General features: G+C 38.4%; 1 protein-coding gene across 2 annotated transcripts; it reads left to right on the forward strand.

The window, feature by feature from the left end:
* The first annotated feature begins 479 nt into the window (after positions 1-479).
* LOC124825401 (O-fucosyltransferase family protein) lies at positions 480-13,194 on the forward strand. 2 transcript variants are annotated; one of them, XM_047298003.2, is made up of 10 exons: positions 480-1,170; positions 1,396-1,468; positions 1,711-1,778; positions 2,814-2,902; positions 3,911-4,108; positions 5,167-5,371; positions 6,399-6,566; positions 8,010-8,177; positions 8,293-8,483; positions 12,844-13,194. In XM_047298003.2, exons 1-10 carry the CDS (start codon positions 793-795, stop codon positions 13,001-13,003), a joined length of 1,698 nt encoding a protein of 565 aa, XP_047153959.1. In that variant the 5' UTR covers positions 480-792; the 3' UTR covers positions 13,004-13,194. The 2 variants fall into 2 exon arrangements, with proteins under 2 accessions (XP_047153959.1, XP_047153961.1); XM_047298005.2 differs by having other exon boundaries at positions 4,043-4,108.
* The last annotated feature ends 6,185 nt before the right edge of the window (positions 13,195-19,379 follow it).

Raw genomic sequence — 19,379 nt, forward strand, 5'->3', positions numbered from 1 at the left:
GCTCTATTCCTTGAACTGAAGTGAAGGAGGCTAAACTGAAAGTTAATATTAAAGGAGCGTGAAGTTACCTACAAATTTTAATTCGTGGGTAATAAATAAATTTCTTGTGTATTATCATCAATAGGATATTAGTGGCAGAAACAGGGATGGATGCTCCTTATACTTTAACTTTTACATTAAAAAAAAACACATTGTGATCAATGTTTTATTTTTTGTCTGTTTCTACAATAGATATATAAATAACAAAAAACCATTAATTTTAATAAAGGAATTGGATTATTTAAGTAATTAAAGTTTATCAGAGTTTGACTAAATGTTTAATAAGTGAAGGCGATTGTTGTGCTACATGATGCACGATGCATGATGCATGGCATGATGCACGATGCATGATGCATGGCATGATGCATGATGAGGTGTGTTTCTAAAATGGACACGCAAGCACGAACGTTGCACGTGATCATCTTTAGTGCTCCCTCCCTTCCTTCAAACACAGGACCAACAGCAGGCTCTTTCTTCCCCACCACTATCATCATCGCTACCTCCTTTCTCGCTCATTCTTCACCGACAAACTCACCCTTTTCCTTTTCTCGGAATATTATTTTCCCCCTTTTTTTTTTTGTAAAGGAAACCAAAAAAGGGCCAATTTTCGCCATTCCTTTCCTCTACCCTTTCGACCACACGCACGCGCTCTGCATTCTCTCGCACCTAAATTCATCCAATGTCTCCTTCTAATCCAACCTTTTGAAACTCAATTTGGTATCTCCTTGGCGGATCTCAATTACTGAAATCCAAATGCACGGTTACAGCCGCCTGGGCGGAGCAGCGCGTTCGCCGCCGTCGTCGCCGCGATTCCGCCACGGTCGGAGCAAGAACGGAAGCTGGAATTCATCTAAGGAGAGCAATTCCATGGAGAAGTTGGTCTTTATTCTTATGTCGGCAGTTTTCAGAAGGCGGGGTTTGCTTCTGTTTGCGCCTTTGCTGTACATTTCTGGAATGTTGTTGTATATGGGTTCCTTCAGCTTCGATGTTGTCAGTATAAAGAATGGTGTCGTTCTTGTACACAAGCGTGCTCCTCCAGGTTCTGTTTATAGGAGTCCTCAGGTCTTCGAAAAGCTATGGCCTTTCATGGAGGCTGAGGCTGCCAATGCTAATAATGGAACGGGCAATGTGGTACTTAATCTTTTTTCCGCCTTTTCCTTCTTCCTGCAGTACTGTCCTGTTACGTCATTCCACGTTTGAAATTGAAAACAACTAATTCCCATGATTCTTACCATTGCTGTAAAAGAGATTGGTCTGTGCTGTGCTGTTTTTGTTGTCATTGATGATTAATCTATTCTTATTATGTTTTTGCAACTGGAACTAATTGACTGAGAATCTGAGATGGAAATCATGCAGTTGGTGAAAGCCTGGACTAGTGGAGAGCTTAGAGAGTGGAGGCCCTGTGCTAACAGAAGTGTTCCTGAAGCAGGTATTTTCTACTCTGGATGAAAAATTGTCCAATCTTCAAAGTTTGTTTAGTTGTTTGTTGCATAATTTTTTTCTTATCTCTTTTAGCCTATTTTGTTTCTTTGGCACTTAGCTCTCTCCCATTCAATTTATTTTCAACTTCAGATTTAGTCATAGAATCTTGATTATTTATTTTATTATGTGTCCTTGTTCTCTTTGTTGAAGGAGTTTGCTTACCCTTTTCTTTCCATTTTTTCGACTTAGAATTGCCAAAGTCAAATGGGTTCCTTATAATTGAAGCAAATGGCGGATTGAATCAGCAACGCTTGTCGGTATGTATATTGATGAAACCAAAGATTTAATACTTTACTGGTTTATTTATCTGGGATTCTTATATCATGTTCAGTACACGGGAATGGTGATTCCATTTCATGTAATGAGGAAATGCTGAAAAAAATAATCATGGAAGGTTAATTCAAATCTAGGTCTCATTATATAGAACCATAAATGAAGCAATAGAATAGCATTACCTCATTCAGAGATAGGATTGAGATTCTTCATTACTCTAAGAACGGAGAAAAATCGTTCAATTTTATAAAATGACTTCGAACACTTCAACTTTCTTCCCTCTACCTATTGTACTAAATAATTCTCTAGTATTAACTGTAGTAGAATTCCTGGAGTCTATTTGTAACTGCCTTGGTTGGACTATTACTATTAACTCTGAGTCCTTTTGTAACAATTTGTATATATGAAGCTGAATTGTTCAAAAGACGTCAAGAGGAGTTAGTTATAACTGTCATTCTATTATATTTAATACTAGAGAATTATTTAGTAAAAAAGAGTTATAAACTCATCCTCACAAATAATAATATTGCTTTTCTGCAAAATAGTTTGCGTGCAAATAAATAATAAATAAATAAACCTGAATGTTTCTTGTTTTTTTTTTGCTTGCATGTAGCAAACTGTACTGGAAAATGGAAGTGGTCATGTCATTCCATTTTCATCACATGGAATCACCATTCTGTATATTAAACATGCAATAAGTCCCTTGGGAATGGGTGCAAGGGAATTTGAATCATGTTGGTGGGAGGGATTGGAGTGCTGTTAATGGTGATTTTCTTCAACAATAATTTGTTTTGTAAATGGGTAACTAATGAGTTATATCTAGAGGGCTTTATGAGGTTGGTGTATATTTTTCTCCTAGTGTTTGTCTTGGTTTTATTTTGCTCTGAATTGTGATATACTGTCAGACTAACCCAGTTAATGAATTTAGATGAAGGACATTGATACTGCAAATTGCTATGTACTTTGCATCATATGTCCTTATTGTTTTGGGACTTATTATTACACTAATCTTTATGCAGATATGTGACGCTGTTGCTGTGGCTGGACTACTAAATGCAACTCTTCTTATTCCTATATTTCATTTAAATAGTGTATGGCGAGACTCAAGGTAATTGCTTTTTTATGCTTAATTTTAAAATTGGTGACATAATTATGGTGGTTGCTTAATTTATGCATGTTTAGTGGCTGTTAAATCTCATTCCTAACACTTTTTTTATAACTATATTATTTACATACTAGGTATCTGAATTTGGAAAATGGTCAATGTTTCATTTATTATGTTCTCTGTGCCGACCATTTATATGACTGGCAAGCAGGACAAGTCAGATAGGATATCCGATCAGAAATTTAGTTCAGATGATGAAAGCTTTGGATTGGGCTTTAAATTTAAGGGTTGTATTATGCATAGTAAGGAATTAGTCAACTAATACCAGACATCTCAGAGAAGGCCTGAAAGAATATCTTGAACCATTATTTAGGTTTTGAGGTTAGGTATGACATACGGTATCCTTCTGTTTTTCTAGAACGGGACAGTGGTTAGTTGTGGCTTTTGTAAATCATTTTTAGGAACTACTTTCAAATACAATGACTGGACTTATTTTTGTACATAACTTATGAGTGATACACCTAAAATGCAACACTGGTGAACAGAGTCATTTAGTTTCATAATAATCTATTTGAACTTTCTTTTATTCTCTCTCTCTATATATAATATAATATGTATATATATCTTGTATTATTAAAGTTAATGGAAAGGTAATTTTATAACCCATTCTATAAGAGTAAAAGTGTTATTCTTCTTTATGTTGTAAGCTGACTGGCTATCTGCCAATTCAGCATAGTTTGTTTATTAAAGCTGTTGTTAGTAATTGGCAGCTCAGCAAAGTTAGTTTCTCAGTTAGTTATATTGTCGTTAATTGTAGCCAGCTTAAAAAAATTCTGTTAGAGCTTCTCTGTATATATGCACTGGTGTCATTGTTTATGAGATCAGAATATGATATACCTGCAAAAGTTCTCATATTTTCTCTCATTTTAGTTTCTTATAATTCTATTACTTAGTGATGTTATTGGTGTGTTATAATTTTGAAAATTTATGCTTCTTCTTGATATATGGCAGCTATTTTGGTGACATTTTTGATGAAAATTTCTTCATACAATCACTTGGAAATCATGTGCATGTGGTCAAAGAACTCCCTGTTGATGTACTCGAACGATTTGACAATAACATAAGTAATATTGTCAATCTTAGGGTAAAAGGTTGGTCCAGTTCAGCTCACTATCTTCAGAAGGTCCTTCCTCAGCTTTTGGAAATGGGGTGTGTGCCTTTTAATCTTCTTTTGTTTCCTTACCATTGGTTGGCTTCTATTGAGTATAGTAAATATGGGCTAAGTCCAAAATACAAATGAAGAATAATAATAAAGTAACTGAAGATAAAAGACAAAGATAAAATATCTAAGATATCTAATAATCTAATATATCTAACAACTTCCAATTCTTCTGATGTTTTTAAATTTTTGTAGTCTTTTCCATTAAGTTCGGTTATTCTCAATAGTAATTAACGTACTTTTTCACATGATAAAGATGTAAAATGGAAGCCAAATAAGATAGAAGCCTATGTATTGTTCACTACTGAAAAATAATTTCATCACATGTTTGGCTGCTTGAGTTTTCATTGATCAAATCTCTTTATTCACTGATACTTTGATTTTGGAATCATTGACTTCTTAAATTGTATGTGTCATCACAGGAAAATTGGGAACTCTTCAAATTCATTATTGTAAATAAAATCCCAAACAATAAAAATAAATACCTAATTTTTGGTCCCCAACAAGTAACAGCTAATTACTGTACAGTGTCCCTGTTGACTTGGTAGCCATATATAGTAATACTACTACCTCACTGACTTTTTGTTGCATTTTTTATTAGCATGCTGTACACAACTCATTTTTACAGTATATATAAGAAAAAGACATAAGGGACCATACACTTAGGTATTGGCACATAATGTTGATTCTTTTGATAGATGTGCCTGAATTGTTCTATAATTTGGTTCTTTGTCATCTTGGTCTCACTCTGGTTTGATGAATATTTTTCTGTCAAACAATTTTCTGATTACATTGTGATAATCTCTTCTGAAATCTGGAATCACTTAGGCTTATGCAAACACACATTTAAAACATAAAAGTAGATACACAGTACAATAACGTTATATGAAAGTTTGAGTAGTTGATTTTTAAATCTACTTGCTTAAAAAGTCGTTGAATTTGTTCTGACTTTTTATTATTATTATGATCGCTGTTCTTCATTTCATACAGGCAGTTTGCCATGTATTGTGTATGGCTCCTAAGAGGAATTTGCTCATGCTTGTCGCAGGGCTGTTCGCATTGCACCTTTCTCCAACAGATTAGCTCAAGCAGTACCCTCAAAAATCCAACGCCTTAGGTGCTTTGCCAACTTTGGAGCTCTTAGATTTTCTGAGCCTATACAAGCACTTGCAGAAAGCATGGTTGAGAGGATGATTAAACTTAGCTCCCAAAGTGGAGGAAAATATGTTTCGGTGCATCTTCGTTTCGAGGAGGTGTTTTTCTAGTGTCTCTGTACTTATGTTGTTTGATTTACTAGATTCAGTATTACACTTTAGATAGTTTAAGGATTTTACCTCACCCGTAGATATATTGTTATATTTTAGCTTTGATATTTGAAGCAAGGCTTACTATATACCTACTTTCCAATTATGACTTATTAAAACCTTATTGATCACTTGATACTGGTCTCTTTTGCCAATTATTGATAAACAGGCTGTGAACTTTTGAGTTTCCCGTGTTTTACCCCTTGGTTCTACATCGATTGATATTGAGAGCCTTGTCCCGCATGTTCAAACTACATGTTGCACCAGAAGCCTTTTGTCGGACAATTTTCTATAAATTGGGCAAGCTCTTCTGTGTGCCTGGAATATTCATTTTTCCATTCACGGAATGCTAAGCACAAACCAAGCATAATGAAAACTGCACCAATGTCTTGTCTTAGAAAACTGCTCAAATGAGCTCATATAGAGTCTTAAATTTCTGAATCTTCTCTGAAATTCCTCTGGTGTGTTCAATGAATTAAACAAAATCAGATCCAGGAGGCATATAATGGTCTCTGCACACCATCAAATACCAGAAGACTTGCCTGCATCACTCTCTTGTAGATACGCTGTTCTGAGCAATGAATAAGCCTGCATGAGAGTTCTCTATCGCTCTCCTAAATTGCAGATAGGGGGATGTCGAATTTTTCTTACCGAGCCTCTTGAAATGGTGAAAGATGTTTACCTCTGCAGAATAATGATGTGAAATAAATATAGATGAGGATAACTTAGAATATTCTTATGATTTTCCCTTATATCTAGATAAAGGAATTCATTTAAGCATTTAGTATCGGTTCATATGATTGGAGTTGACTATGTGTAAACTCTATGATTTAATATCCATTGCTTACTTTTTGCTGTGATATTTTACAAATTGTTTATAAATAGGCTCTTGTCAATTTTATGTGTTGTGTGTTTTGGCTGTTTAGTTTTGCAGTAATTATATTATTTACTATAATTGTTTTATCTATATGTAAAGGATATGGTTGCATTTTCATGCTGCGAGTACGATGGAGGGGAGGAGGAGAAACATGAAATGGATATTGCACGTGAAAGGAGTTGGCGAGGTAAATTCAAAAGAAAGCATAGGATAATAAAGCCTGGTGCTAATCGTATTGATGGAAGATGCCCGTTGACTCCATTGGAGGTATGCAGTTACAGACTCTTGTCCTTGGTAGGAGTTCTTCATCTTCATCGTTTCCATTTTTGGTGTGCACGGTCAGAGACGGCTCCCAGAATTTGAGAGCTCTGATATAATCTCATAATTTAGGATAAAATCTTATATATTTATTATGTTGAAAATACAATTCATATATACAAGTCTGGGAAGCTATTTCTGGAAGCAGAATAATAACTCCTAGACAACTAGATCCCTATGATTCAGGGATATCCCCATTATTCACAATAATTATAACTAATAAAAAACAATGATTCTAACATAAATAAAACAAATTCTAACATATATAAATCCAATCAACATGCACATAGAAAATAGAAACTTTTAAATGCAAATAAAAATGTATTGAACCTTACATTTACATAACACAACACAATAAAATAGCTTTTTTTTTGTTAATAATGTTTTGATGTCATCCTTGATATAGTTGGTTCTTCCACTTCATCTATGATGCAACACAATATAACTTATTTGAAATGCATTAAATGCTTTAGTTTAATCTTTAAAGGCCAATTTCTTTTATACAGTTGACTCAGGATCTTGGTGTGGATCCGTTGCGGTTTATACCAGTGGTTGGGGACTTGAACCCAAATACCTTGCTGTACTTGTATAGCCATTCTTTAACTTGCCAACCATTGAACATAGGGAAATTCAGTCTTTGAAGTTGTAGTTGGATAATTGTTTTTGTGCAGGAGATAATTGTTTCTCGATAAATTTCATCACAGATTCTCGTTTGGGGCATGTCTAGGTCAGTAGTTGACGAAACCTCTTGCTGAAAGAGGTTCTCATGATTAGTGAACATTAGTTAGAGCTTCAAGTGACAAGTGGTTACTTGTTCCAATTTTTCTTGCATTTCTGCATTGGACTCATAGATCTTCTCTGTTAAAAGAGCATTTTTTCACCGCTTGAATACTAAGCTGACTCCTTGTCGGATCTGACATGGTATGAGCTCCAGGACCTAAACTCTGATACTAATTGACAATATCCGGGGACAGTACATTCCCAGAATATAGAGAACCATTGGACAATGGAATTAAGAGGTTGGAATGATTCCCAGTGTTCAAGGATAAGAGTATTGGAAATGGGATTGTTAGAGAAACAATATTTTGGTGGTAATCTACCCCTTCCAATAAGCAACCACCACATGTATGCATTGGGCAGTTACAAATCACACGGAGGAAATTAAAAAGCTGTAAACAACCTCTCTACCACCCTACTTTAATGATTGTGCATTGCCACACCATCAAATCACATTAAAAGGAAATAAACCAAATAAAAGTATTATTACCTATCAAAGCTATAAAGTATGAATTAGAAAAAAGAAACTGAGTTATAGTCTACAAGTGATACCATATGAAATGAAAATGGATCTTAGCTTATAGTTTTCATGCCTCATTTTGTTTGATGCTGTAGGTGGGATTGATGCTTAGAGGCATGGGTTTTGATAACACAACCTCAGTATATGTTGCAGCAGGAAAAATTTATAAAGAACAAAAGTACATGGCACCACTTAAACAGATGTTTCCACGATTACAAACCAAGAATACACTGGCAACACCAGAAGAGCTTGCTCAATTTATGGTATTTAAGCAATCTATAGTTGTTTAAGACAGCACAAAATCATTTTATTCTTTATTGCAATGAAAGGTGATTCAAGGAAAAAAAATAATTTCTGTAATGCATGTTTATGATGTAGGGGCATTCGACTAGGTTGGCTGCTCTTGATTATACTGTTTGCCTTCATAGTGAAGTATTTGTTACAACCCAGGGTGGGAATTTTCCCCATTTCTTGATGGGTCACAGGCGCTATATGTATGGGGGGCATGCGAAGACAGTAAAACCTGACAAGAGAAAATTAGCTCTATTGTTCGACAATCCTAATATAAGGTACAATTATATTTGCTTTTGCAATTGCTTTTTTATTCAAGCAATAAAGTAGTTAATTAGGAGATGAAGTTTATTTGTCTAGAATGTAATTATCCTAATAAGAGGAAAATTACATATATATTTGATTATGATTCACAGATACGATACGTGTATCAAATACGTATGCTTATTTTGAAAATAATAAGATGTGATACGTTATGCTAAAAGTAGTAGTGTTTTATAAATTAAATATTTCATTGGTAAGTATACGTGAACTATCCTAAAGTATCAGTCAAATTAAAGCATAAGTGCATCATTAATCTCTATATAATGTACACATGAAAGAGGAAATAATGAATATTCTTTCTTATAATAACTGTACTAAATGTCTTTATATTATACAGACCTATATCAATAATTATTCGTCTAAAATACATTGAGCTAAATCTAATAAGGGAATAAAGCCCTACATTGGACACGAAGTTCAGCAAACAATGATGAAAGATCAGCTCAATAATTTTCGTTAGTAGGACGAACAAGAGTTCCGCCTTTTAGATTTATCTGCTTTCTGACTATTTATATTAGTTTTCAAATAGACACATAAATTTTCTTTATCATATATTCTCTCGTATGAAATGTTGATGTTATTATTCTACCCAGCTACCGTCCACCCATCAGATTCTTACCCTATATTCAGATTATTTTGTGTCATTTTTGCTAACAAATTCGCATAAGAGCTTGAGAGCCTGAGTGTCTAAGTGAAAAAAAGAGAGCAAGTTTGCTTGAGTGTTTGAGGAAGAAAGAGTGAGATGGTTAGTCTTGGAAACAATGTGTCCTTGCCATAGTTGACAAAGAAAGCCAACTGTAATAACTGGAGTCTACAAGCTCTTATTGGATCCCAAGATGTAATTAAACGCGAGTAAAGGACAAATCAGCTTTGTACGTATTGTATTAAGATGTGGATGAGTCTAGCTTTGAGAAGATAGAAAACGCTACATCTTCAAAGAAGTGTGGGAGATCCTGGAGAAGGCATACAAAGGGGATGACTGAGTTAAGCAAGTCCGACTTCAAACTCTCAGAAACAAGTTTGAAAACTTGAGAATGGAAGAGAGAGAACAAGTAGCCGAGAACATAACTCGGGTGGAGACTATGGCAAATCAAGTCGATAGAAATGGAGAACCGTTGCCTACCAGCCGGGTTGTGGAAAAGATTCTAAGGTCATTAACAAATGACTTTGAGAACATAGTCTGTGCCATCAAGGAGTTCAAGGACTTGTCAACACCCTCAGTTGAAGAGCTTGCCGGGTTGAGGTTCACAAGTAGCAGAGAAGGAAGAAGTAAGAGGCACTCGATCAAGCACTTCAAGCAAAGCTTGACCTGAAGGGAGGAGCTCAAAACACTAAAGACCGAGGTCTTGGTGGAAGAGACTGAGATAGCTGAGGATGAGGAGGACGAGGCCAAGGTGATTTTGAAGACAGCAAAGAGCAGACCACTCTGCATAACTAGTGTGGCCGTGGACAAGGGAGAGGCCGAGGAGGCCGATCAAGTAACTCTCGAGTTGAGTGTTTTAAGTGTGCCAAACACGGCCACTGCAAATGAGTGTAGATCAGCAAAATGCTATAACTGTGGTAAGGCCAATCACATTGCAAAGTACTGTCAGACTGAGAGAAAGAACGAGAGAAATTTCCTTACTGAAGAAGTTGATGAAGAAATAGGAATTTTGATGATGTCAAGGAGCTCGAACGCTGAGCTACTGAGCTGGAGATAGGACACTAAGCTACCGAGTTGGAGATCGAATGCTGAGCTGAGTCCAAGCTATATGATATCAAGGAGATCAAAAGTCAAGTTATGTTCAAATAGAAATCAGATCTCGAGCTTAGTCTGAGTTGTTCAAAAAATTTGGTTTGGTATCTGGATAAAGGGCGAGTAATCATATGTGCAGTGATGAGAGTTTGTTCAAAGAGCTCTCCAAGGTTGAGGCTGGACACATACCATTTGGAGATGACTCCAAGGTGGTAGTGAAAGGGCAAGGAATAATTCAATATCTAAAAAAGAAGGGTCGAGTTGGAGGGATAAAAGATGTGTACTATGTACCCAATCTAAAAAGTAATATACTGAGCATGGGCCAAATGATGGAGAAGGGCAACTCAGTTTTTATGAAGGACCAAATACTATACTTAAAAGATAAAGTGGTCGCTTGATTTCTCGAGTAGAAATGAGAGAGAACAAAATGTACAAGTTGTAGTTGAACATACTACAAAAGAAGTGTCTAAAGCTTGATGTAAATGATGAAGCTATGGTGTGGCATTTTCGTTTCAGCCAAGCTGTCGAAGAAAGAATTGGTGCACGACAGAGTTTGACGAAAAGTTCTGTGAGAAATGTGTACTTGGAAAACATCCAATGCAAATTTTCCAAAGATAGCCGAGTACCAAGCGAAGGAACAACTCGGATTGATCCATACCGACCTATGTGGATCGATTACTCCTGAGTTCTTCAGTAGTAAGAAGTACTTTATCTCATTTGTGGATGAAATTTTACGGAAGACATAAGGTGTATTTCTTATGGAAGAAGTCCGAGGTGTTTGAGGTATTTAAAAAGTTTAGAATGATAGTTAAGACGGAGACTGACAAGCACATAAAAGTTGTTCACTTTGACAAAGGACGCGAGTTCATGTCACTAGAGTTCATGAAGTACTGCAAGGAAGGAGCACGCCATAGAGCGATATTTGACAGATTCGTATCGCTATAACAAAATGGTGTGGCGGAGAGAAAAAATCGAACCATTCTTGATATGGTTCGGACCATGCTTAAAACAAAAATATGCCAGAGAAGTTTTAGGTAGAAGTAGTACAATGTGCTATTTATGTGCATAATAGATGCAAGGAAGGAGCACGCCATAGAGCGATATTTGACAGATTCGTATCGCCATAACAAAATGGTGTGGCGGAGAGAAAAAATCGAACCATTCTTGATATGGTTCGGACCATGCTCAAAAACAAAAATATGCCAGAGAAGTTTTAGGTAGAAGTAGTACAATGTGCTATTTATGTGCAGAATAGATGCCCACATAAGTTAAATGAGAAGACACAACAAGAAAATTAGAGTAGATAGGAATAAGAAGTATGTTTTTATTGGGTATGATGAAAAAGGGAAAGCGTATAAGTTGTTTAACCCAATAACAAACAAGGTCCTTGTAAGTTGAGATGCTCAGATGATAAGAACAAATGGAGTTGGGACAACATGAAGGAGAAGTCTATGGGAAGCTCGAAACACAGAAGAGAGAGCTTGGAAAATGAAAGCAAGAGCCTGAAAACTGGTGGTAGAAGCTCAGAATCCAGTGCTGGGAGAAATAATGAGAACTTTGATGAAGAAAATGAATCTTTACAACCCAGAACCCGAAGTCTGCAGGATATATACAATTCCATTGACGAAGTACATGTTGTATGTCTCCTTGCAGGTGTAAAAGATTTGAGCTTTGAAGAGGTCGTGCAAGATGACAAGTGGAAGAAGGCAATGGATGAAGATATTGGAGCAATAGAACGGAATAATGCATGGGAGCTAACCAATCTACAAAAAGGAGCTCGGTCCATTGGTGTAAAATGGGTTTATAAGAAAAAAATCAACGCGGATGAAGAAGTATAACAACATAAAGCCCAACTTGTGTGAAGGGGTACAAACAAAAAAAGGTAATAGATTATGACGATGTGTTTGCCCCTGTGACGAGGATGGAGGCAATATGGCTGTTGTCCTCCTTAGCAGCCCAACACAAATGGACAATACAACATATGGATGTGAAGTCGACACTTCTTAATGGAGTTCTAAAAGAGGAGGTATATGTTAAATAACCACTCGGCTACATGCGATGAGGAGAAGAAAAGAAAGTGCTGAGATTGAAGAAGGCACTTTATGACTTAAAACATGCCCCTTAAGCATGGAATGAAAGGATTGTGATCCAAGTGGACAAAGCTAGCAAAGAACCTTGTCAATTATGAAAGAAGTAAACACATTGATGTCCAGTTTCATTTTATCCTAGAAAAAAATAAAGGAAGGAAGCATGGAGTTAGAACATTTAGGAAGGTCAGAGCAAATTGCTGGCATGTTCACAAAATCACTTCTTGCTAATAGGAGAGTTTTGTTAGAATAAACTTAAATTTAAGAGTTATTTGAAAATTTGTTTAAGTTTTATTTTTCTGTTGCTGAATATTTTTTCTGTTGCAATGCACTTTGTTAGTCTTTGGTTAGTTATTTACGGCTATTTAATAGCCTATTCAATTCAATAAAAATGTGCAAAAGCTATTCAGATCATTTTTGTGTCATTTTTGCTAACAAGTTTCTGTACTCATTATAAAGTTTATTACTGGAACGTTTTTACTGATTTGGCAGATGGAAAGAATTCAAGCAGCAAATGAAAGACATGCTTCGTCATAGTGATCTAAAGGGAACCGAGTTAAAAAAGGCTGGTGGATCTGTATATACTTTTCCCATGCCAGATTGCATGTGTAAACAGCCAGTACTAAAAATCGAAAATGCTAACAAGACGTAATATACGAAGCTATAAATGTAGAGGAATTGTCTTTAGGAGATCAAATTGTTCAATACTTGTAATTTATTTTGTACCATTATCTTTTTTTACTAGTTGAAGTTAGCTGTGAAATCATAATCATAATTATTGTATATTGTACACGGAATTCATTGTACATGAGATCAATGTAAACCAGATAGACTTGCACGTCATTATTGTGAGCTGTCACAATTTAGTTCACTAAACCAAGCTGCTTCGTGTAGCAAATCATAAATAAATATCAACGGGTGGCAATTCTGCGCCCAGATGGCTCATTCCCATGTCAATTGTAGAAATAGTCTACAATTCTTAGTCCATTCTTATCAAATGCATTTAACAGGTCAAACCAAATTGTTAGGCCAAGAGGTTGCACCCAAAAAAAACATTTTTACTGGTAACAATTTTGGATAAATCCAAAATTAGAGCATAAACCTACAAAACACAAGCCTGATGGAAATAAAATGAGAAACGAGTTAAAAAATGTGTAAGTTGATGTAATTGAGTTGTTAGTGTATAAATTAGTGTATAATTGTGATAGGAAACTACTTGTATATAGAAGAAGGAGAAGCATTACACAGTCTTACTGCCAAGGCAGTTAGGAAAGGTGGCTAGAAGTCTGTATAAAAGGGATTGGGGTGTTTGGGGAGAGTTAGTTTTTGAGTCCTATTGGTTGACAGGAACTCTTTTGTCCTGTAGGGGGAGGTTAAGCTCTCTGTATCCAATTGTATCATGTATTCTTGATTGTTTGGTAATACAAAGAGGTTATACAGTTCTGAGTTGTGTGTTCGGCGTGTGTAAAGTGTGTTTTCTATAGGTTCTTGATTAAAAAACCTATCGTTTGGTCTGACCTGCCGGATCAAGAAGGGGGAAGAATCAGCGATGAATAGCCAAACGGAGGAAAGATTAGATAATCTTGAGATTACGATGGAGGGAATTAAGGAGGAGACGACTGTGATTCGACGCGACCTACAACAAATGATGAGGTTGATGGGTGGAGGTCAGAATAATCAGGGGGGTGGTTCTGAAGGGAGTAGCAACTCTATGAATGATAACCCCGAAAGACGCGACAATGGGGGAATACCACATAATTGGGGGAAAAGGGTGGAATTGTCATCGTTTGAAGGGGTGGAGCCGCATAGTTGGATTAACAGAGCGGAACGGCTCTTTGACATCCAGAAGGTGGCTGAGGAAGATAAGGTTGAACTCGCCTACATTAGCATGGAAGGGAGCGTGAGTTATTGGTTCAAATATTGGAGGGAAAAAACCAAGAACCGTTCTTGGTTGGGATTAAAAGTTGGGCCGATTAATCGCTTCAGAGGTGGTTTCAGGGGGACCGTGTACGAACAGATGGCAACGTTGAGGCAAGATGGGACGGTGGAGGAATATGTTAGGAGTTTTGAGATACTTTTGGGTCAGACCCAAGGGCTATCAGAGGAGATGATATTGGGATTCTTTCTAGCGGGGTTACGAGAAGAGATCAAAGGCCAAGTACGAATCCAAGATCCTCCAGATTTGATGATCGCGATAAGGGTTGCGAGGGATGTTGAAGACGCAATGAACCGAGCACGCGGAGGAGTCTGGAACGGGGTGAAAGTGAATTCCGTGGGCACGCGAGTCGCTTCGACGATCGTTAGAAGCAACGGTGATCGTAACTTCGCGACGCGGACCGGTGGGGCAGAGGGAGTTGGTACGACCAGAAGGAAAGGATCATCGACGACGAGTAACACCAATGCGAGAGGTAATACCACAACGGGAGGCGATAGCAGGGGAAGAATGGTAAGAAACTTACCTTATCCCGAGTTTCTGAAGAGGAGGGAAGAAGGCAGGTGCTTTCGGTGCACCACATACTACTCAAGAAGGTAGGTGCTTTGCGGGCCCATTTGCTCCGGGTCATCAATGTTCGGAGAAAAGCTTAAGAGTTTTGTTGTTAGCGGAGGACGAGGAGGAAGAGACGGTTGAAGATACGAACCCGGAAATGAAGCCCATGGAGTTGTCAGCGTGTTCGGCGGAGGGGCTGACGCCTCCCAAAACCATGAAGTTGATCGGTTTGATTGGGGAAAAGAGGGTGGTAGTCCTCATCGATAGCGGGGCCAGCCACAACTTCATTAGTTGGAACGTGGTGGAGGAATTGGGATTGTCGGTGACAAACACACCTTCATACGCTGTGAGCCTCGGTGATGGGCATAAAAAATTGACGAGCGGACACTGCGAGAAGGTTAGATTAAAGTTGGGAGACGTCACCGTGGAGGAAGAATTGTACGTGTTTGAACTAGGGGGTGTCGATGTGATAGTGGGAATCGCATGGTTGGCGAAATTGGGGGAAGTCGTGATCAACTGGAGAGAGATGTCCATGAAGTATGTCGTTGAGGGCGAGAAGATGACTATAAAGGGGGACCCAGCTCTGTCGAGACAGCTGGTAAAACCAGAAGCACTGTTGAAGATAGTGGACGCTGAGTCATGGATCTTGGTGTGGGATTTGGGCGTTTTCACTTTCTCTACCCTTTCCTCTAGCCTCCTTCCATAGTAGGAAGGCCTTTTGAGCTGAGAGGTCTCTACACACACTCCTTCCATTAAAAACACACCAAAACACCTTTCATCTACTTCCATTCCGCTGCACCTACTTTGCTTGTTGTTTGGAGCTGCAACTTGCGAGTTCCAATCCTAGGGAGGCTTCCATCAATAGAAGTCACCCCCTCCTTATCTGGTAAGCCTGGGAGATGGCTAGAAGAAAAGAACCAAGGGTCGTTGTGAAAGAGTGATGATAAATGTAGGGGAAATGAAGATTATAAAACGATTCTATTTGTTCGAAATGGGTATTGGGAGTGGAATGGCTGGAGAAATTGGGGGAGGTTGTTTTAGACTAGGGCAAGTTAACCATGGTGTTCCATCAAGAGGGGAGAAAGGTAATGGTGAAAGGGGACCCAACACTGGAAAGGAAGATGGTGGAACCGCGAGCCTTGCTCGAGATGAGTGAAGTAGAGGCGTGGTTGCTAGTTTAGGAGTTGGGAACGGTAGAAATGGATGAGAGTTTTAAGAACTGCCAGAGCTTAATAGAGGAACAAGGCTGGGAAATGGAACAATTGTTGAATCAATACAGAGGGGTATTCACTAAACCTGTCGGGTTACCGCTTGACCAAGGCATGGTGCACCACATACTACTCAAGACGGGGACTGTTCCGGTTAATGTCAACCCTACAGATACCCTCACGTGATGAAGGGAGAAATAGAGCAATAGGTGGATGAGATGCTTAGAACTAGGGTTATCAGGCTGAGTAATAGCCCGTACTCGAGCCCGATCATATTAGTTAATAGGGCCTTAAACCGTGCCACAGTTCCGAACAAGTTTCCTATACCAGTAATTGAAGAGTTGTTGGATGAGTTGAGGGGGGCTAGCTATTTCTCTAAGGTTGATTTGAAGGCGGGCTACCATCAAATTCGAATTGGGGAAAGAGACATCGAGAAGACCGCATTTAGAACTCATAAAGGTCACTATGAGTTCATGGTAATGCCGTTTGGCCTTACCAATGTGCCTTCCACATTCCAAAGTGCTATGAACAACCTCTTACAACCCTATCTGAGGAAGTTTGTCTTGGTGTTCTTTGATGATATATTGGTTTATAGCCAATCATGGGGGGAACATCTTAAGAATGTGAGGGAAGTATTGAGGACGTTGGAACATAATAAATGGGTGGCAAATAGGAAGAAATGCGAGTTCAAACGAACTCAAATCAAGTATTTGGGGCATGTTATATCCGATAAGGGAGTGCAGATGGATCTGGAGAAGGTGAGGGTAGTGTTAGACTGGGAGAGGCTTAAAACAATAAAAGGACTTAAGGGGATTTCTAGGGTTGACTGGCTATTATAGAAGGTTTGTCAAGGATTATGGAAAAATTGCCAAGTCTTTGACGAATTGTTGAAGAAGGGGGAGTTCTCGTGGAACGAGAGGGCAAAAGAGGCTTTGAGCAAGTTGAAAAGGGCATTACTATTGCCCTAGTACTGTCTTTACCAGATTTTAGTCAGCCCTTTCACATAGAGTGTGATGCGTCTGGCAGTGGAGTTGGAGCAATCCTTACCCAAGGGAAGAAACCAATTGCCTTTTTCAGTAAGGCCCTATCTGAAGGAACGCTAAAGAAGTCCATCTATGAGAAGTAATTGATGGCCTTAGTCATGGCCATACAATATTGGAGGCCCTACTTGCTAGGGCAGAGATTTGTCGTACACATCGACCAAAGGAGCCTCTGATATCTGTTAGAACAGCGCATTACCACTCAAAATTAGCAGAATTGGATCGCCAAGTTGCTGGGGTATGATTTTGAGATAGTATACAAGGTGGGGGTTACTAATAAAGTAGTAAATGCTTTGTCTTGGAAGAATGAGGGGAATAACGATGAGGAGAATGAGCTATGTGTAGTGGCCAGACCATATTGGTAAGATTTTGAGGAAATTGTGAAGGAAGTGGAGGAGGATAAGATCTTACCAAAGGTGGTAGATGACATTAGAAGGGACTCGAACACTCACCTAGCTTATACTCTAGAACAGGAAAGGTTGCACTATAAGGGTCGACTAGTGATCTCAGCTCGATCACCATGGGTTCCCAAATTAATTGCAAAGTTTCACTTAACTCAGACTGAGGGACATTCCAGGGTGTATAAGACGTATCGCAAGGTAGCTCAATCCTTGTATTGGATTGGCATGAAAAAGGATGTGATCAATTTTGTTGCCAGCTATCTGGTCTGTTAGCAGCACAAATACTTGTCCTCATCTCCACAAGGACTCTTATAGCCTCTACCGATACCGAATGCTATTTGGGAAGACTTGAGCATGGACTTCATAGTGAGGTGCCTAAATCACATGGCTATGATGCTATCTAGGTTGTGGTAGATCGCCTTAGCAAGTATGGACACTTCTTGCCACTCAAGCACCCTTATTCGGCTCGTACTATTATAGACATATTTGTTAAGGAAAAAGTCAGGCTGCATGGAGTACCCATTTCCATTGTAAGCGACAGAGACCCCTTGTTTCTAAGTATTTTTTTGGAAAGAGTTGTTCAAAATGCAGGGCACTCAATTGAAGATGATCACGACATACCATCTGAAATTTGATGGGCAAACGGAGGTGCTAAACCGAGTGTTAGAGGGCTATTTAAGGTGTTTCTATTTTGAGCAACCCAAAGGGTGGATTACAGTTTTACCATGGGCTGAGTATTGGTACAGTACCAATTATCAAGGAGCAATAAGGTGTACCCCTTTTGAAACAGTATATGGGAGATCTTCTCCTTCCTTGCATAGGTTTATACCAGACGATTCTTTAGTGGAGGCTGTGAGTCAGGAATTGCAAACCAGGGATGAAGCTATGAGGCAGTTAAAATTTCATTTAGAGAGGGCTCAAGCGTTGATGGTGAAACAGGCCAATAAAGGAAGAAGACCTGCGAATGTCAATGTTGGAGATTGGATATATCTAAAGATAAGACCACACAGGCCGACCTCAATGCCAACCAGACTTTACCCGAAGTTGGCGGCTAGCTACTTTGGGCCATTCCAGATTATTCAAAAGGTGGGGGAGGTGGCCTACAAGCTCCAGTTACCAAAGACAGCGCGCATACATTCGGTGTTTCATGTATCGCAGTTGGAGAAGGCAATAGGAGAGCAGAGGGTGGAGAAGGAGTTGCCAAAAGATTTGCAGGAAGATGAGCCCTCATTTTGGCCAGTCAGAATTCTGGGAAAAAGAGAAATACAGAAAAGGGAGGAGAGAGTGCAACAATTGTTAATAGAATATGGCATAAAGGTGGTCAAAATGGGGCGACATGGGAAGATGAAGTGACCATCAGGGATCAATACCCAGATTTCAACCTTGGGGACAAGGTTGAGCTTCAGGCGGAGGATAATGATAGGTAATGGAGGGTGTACGAAAGAAGAAAGAAGAATACTTAACATTTGCATTTATAACCTAAGTGATTCTAACAGTTAGGAAGGGCGGGAAAAGAGGTTGTATAAATAGTTTGTTTGTATAGTTAAAAAGGAGCTTTTTGAAACTTTGATTGTTGACAGGCGCTTAGACATGTGAAGGGGATTATGCCCCTGTATCTTGACTGTACAGACTATTCTTTTTTGTGAATAATATAATATTCATCTCATTCTTTCTGTTATACTGGTGTGAGAGTGTGTGAGGGTGTTCCTTGATTAGGTTTCGTGTTTAGAAACCTATCACAGTGTAACTAAAACTTTAAGTCTCTTCCACATAACGATTACACCTTGTTTCATGACCATACAAGAAAGCTTCAACCTCATTAATATAAGGTGTGTGTTTCTTGCTTTCAATTACAGAAACAATAGGAGCATAATCATATGGAAGTTTGTTG

This window comes from Vigna umbellata, chromosome 3 (genome assembly GCF_029865625.1).
Source record: "Vigna umbellata cultivar VRB3 chromosome 3, Vumbellata_1.0, whole genome shotgun sequence".
Taxonomy (NCBI): Eukaryota; Viridiplantae; Streptophyta; class Magnoliopsida; order Fabales; family Fabaceae; genus Vigna; species Vigna umbellata.